Raw genomic sequence first — 3,218 nt, forward strand, 5'->3', positions numbered from 1 at the left:
AATAATAATAATGATAGCACTAGCAACCCGCACTCTAAGAGGTAGAGAGTTTTATACCTCATTAGAATTTAAACCCAGGTCTAACCAGAAATCTGTTATTCTTATTGTGAGGCCATAATCCTTTATCAGACAAAACTGGGGCCAGAGTGTGGAACACAGAATTTTTTGCATTTTAAAAAGGTAATACAGTATGTATATTGTATATTATGTAAAATCTTCAGTGAGGTCTGGCTCAGTGGCATATGATCAAATATATTAACACATCTACAGCAAAACCCATACATATTCACACCAGTGTTCTGGGATAAACAGACTAGGAAGAGCCTCTTTTCACCACACGTTTGAGTCCTAATGAATCAGGCCGGCCAAGGTTCGCCATCAGCGAGCAATAAACAAATTTTCAGGGCTTTTTTGATTTTAAAATTGCAGATAAGAGATGACACAGCTACACTATAAATATACATATTATATGTAGCTATATACAGTAAATATATACTAAATATAGCTATACTATAATGTAAATATCACTGATCACTATTATGATGGATAATTTTTCAAATTGTATAACCTGCATCTCCAGTGGGAGAATGGGATTTTGCTAATTAAGAACAACTCTGCAATCATAAATTCAAAGAAAAATTCCTTTTCCAACTTTTCCTCCCTTATAGGTTGAAAGGCCCCACTAGCACCAGCAAACATTTTCAGATTCTGACAGCTGAGGCTTAATAATAAACGATCATAAGCCTAAAATAAGAGAAACAACTGGGTGAGCTAAAGGGAGTGGCCATGTCTTTAAGAATGTAATTGCATTTGCAACATAATATGCTGCCTAATTGCATATCCAAGTTTACATGCATTTGTGTGAGTAATTATGAGTCATTTAAAGGTACTCTACTTGTTGTGTTTTGTTCCTAAAAATCAGATTAGCAAAGGAGCAATTTAATTTCAACATTTTAAAAGATTTATTTTTAAAAAATTATCTGCCATGATTCAAAGGCTAGGGTAGACAGCACACCCCAAGCAAACATTTAAATGCAAAATTAAAACAAATATTCAGAACTATAGAGAGCTTTCTGTTAATAATGGCACCCCATCCTCTCTTAAGCCTTGTAGATTAGATTCCTCCCCCAGAATCCTTGGGACCAGCACTTCAAGGCTCCAAGCATGTGGGAAGCCAGGAGGAAGCACAAGCCTGAAGAAACAGGGGATGGTGAAGTTGATAAATGCCTAAATTCCCACTACCCCTAAGGAGACCAGAGGATAATTCTCTGGAGAAGGGGGACCAAAGCCGTTCCACAGGGTGAGAACGGGGGAGGGGGATCACGAGACACAAGTGACTTGAGCTGTGGGGCTGAAACCAGGACAATTAAATGGCAGTCTACATAGCTAACTGTGGGAACCTCAGCTCCTTTTCCTAGCTCCCAGAATGCCAGAAGCCAAACATATGTTGTTGGGCTTCTACTCTAGCCAGCTTGGGCCTCTTACACCTCAGAAAGAAAATTGGGGGGGTTCTTCTCTGAAGAAAATAAAAGATGCCAGAAGACAGACTTCAAGATATTATCTGGGAATAGTCATTAGCTGAAGAAACTACCATTAGTGCCTCATCACTAAACAAGAGTAAGTTGCCAAAGTCCACCATTCACGTATGCAATTAAGAGTTATTGTCAGGCACTTTCCCCTTTACAGTGGATACACACTGAGCAAAACAAACAAGAATCCCTGCACTCAAAGAGCTTACCTTCAAGAAAGGGGAAACAACAGACAAACACGGGAAAGGCGTATGGAGTAGACAGATGGAGACAATGCTGTGGGGAAACAAGCTGAGAAGGGTAACAGGGAAGCGAGGGACGGGAGAAGGGATGGACACAGTCCTGAAGGAAAGGAGGGAGACACTCACGAAAATACCCTCCAATTTCACAGGCCTTGAGGGCAGAATTGCTTGTTATGTTTGGGGATCAATGAAAAGACCAGGCCAGTATGGCTTGAACAGATGGAGTAGGGGAGAGCACAGGATGGGTCACCCAGGGTCTTGCAGGCCACTGCAGGACTTCTCCTTTATGCCACTGGAGAGCTTTGAGCAGAGGAGTGACATGATCTGACCTGCATTTATAAGCATCACTCTGGCAAAGGCTGGGAGACTTACTGGTTCCAAGAATTTAAGGAAATCTCTGTTCAACCATCGGCTGACAATGAAGCAAACCAAGCAGGGACTTCAGGGCCACACATAACAAAGAATCAGATTTTAAAGAATTAGTCCAGGAGAGTCACTAAACAAACGAACAACAAAACCTGAGGGTAGGAGTGCAGGAGGGACTGAGTTCCACAATTTCCAAATTATGACATTTAAAACATCCAGTTTTCAACAAAAAGTTACAAGACATGCAAAGAAACAAGAAAAGCAGGGACCATACACAGGGAGAAAAAGGAGTCAGTAGAACCCATCCTTAAGAGAAAGGTTCTTAAGTAACTCTAAACTTATTAGATAAAGACTAGATAATGACATTCACCTACTGATGAACAGATGAACAAGATGTGATATATCCATACAATGGAATATCACTCAGCAACAAAAAGGAGTAAAGTACTAATACATAATACAATAGGGATGCACCTTGGACACTTCGTGAAAAACAGACCACATATGGTATGACTCTCTTTATATGAAATGTCCAGAAAAGGCAAAGCTATAGAGACAGAAAGTGGATCAGGGGTTGCCTGGGACTGGGGGGAAGAGAGGAGAAAGGAGAATAATTGCTATGGGGCTTCCTGTTAGTGTGATGAAATAAATATCTTGGAATTAGATACTGGTGATCATTGTATAACTCTGAATATACTAAAATCCACTGGAATACACACTTTAAAAAGATAAACTTCATGGTATGTGAACTATATCTTAATAAAGGTGTTATTTTTAAAAAACCTAATTAAGGATCACACATAGCATTAGATTATTATGTCTCTTGAGTTTCCTTTAATCTAGAAGAGTCCCTGCCACCTTTATGCCTTTCAGGATGTGGACGTTTTCTAAGAGCTCAGGCTGCAGATTTGTAGAGGTTCCTCCCACCGTCTTCCTCTGCTGACTGTTCCTCATGATGAGAACCAGTCAAATGTCTCTAGAACCTCTAGAATCTTGATGCTGTGCCACGAGAACACAAGACTATTTCTACATTAAGGGCTTAGCTTTGCAATGATTAGTATTTGTGAAGTCGTGTGTTTAT

The 3,218-nt window shown here is 40.0% G+C and overlaps 1 protein-coding gene across 1 annotated transcript in view; it reads right to left on the reverse strand.

Moving 5' to 3' along the window:
- The window catches only part of NOL10 (nucleolar protein 10), a 164,503-nt gene that overhangs the window by 71,232 nt on the left and 90,053 nt on the right, over positions 1–3,218 (reverse strand). The window contains exon 14 of the mRNA XM_012648893.1: positions 75–80. Within this exon, the coding sequence (XP_012504347.1) occupies positions 75–80 (6 nt within the window). The remainder of the gene's footprint in view (positions 1–74; positions 81–3,218) is intronic.

The sequence above is a fragment of the Propithecus coquereli genome, unplaced genomic scaffold (assembly GCF_000956105.1).
Source record: "Propithecus coquereli isolate 6110/MARCELLA unplaced genomic scaffold, Pcoq_1.0 Scaffold298, whole genome shotgun sequence".
Taxonomy (NCBI): domain Eukaryota; kingdom Metazoa; phylum Chordata; class Mammalia; order Primates; family Indriidae; genus Propithecus; species Propithecus coquereli.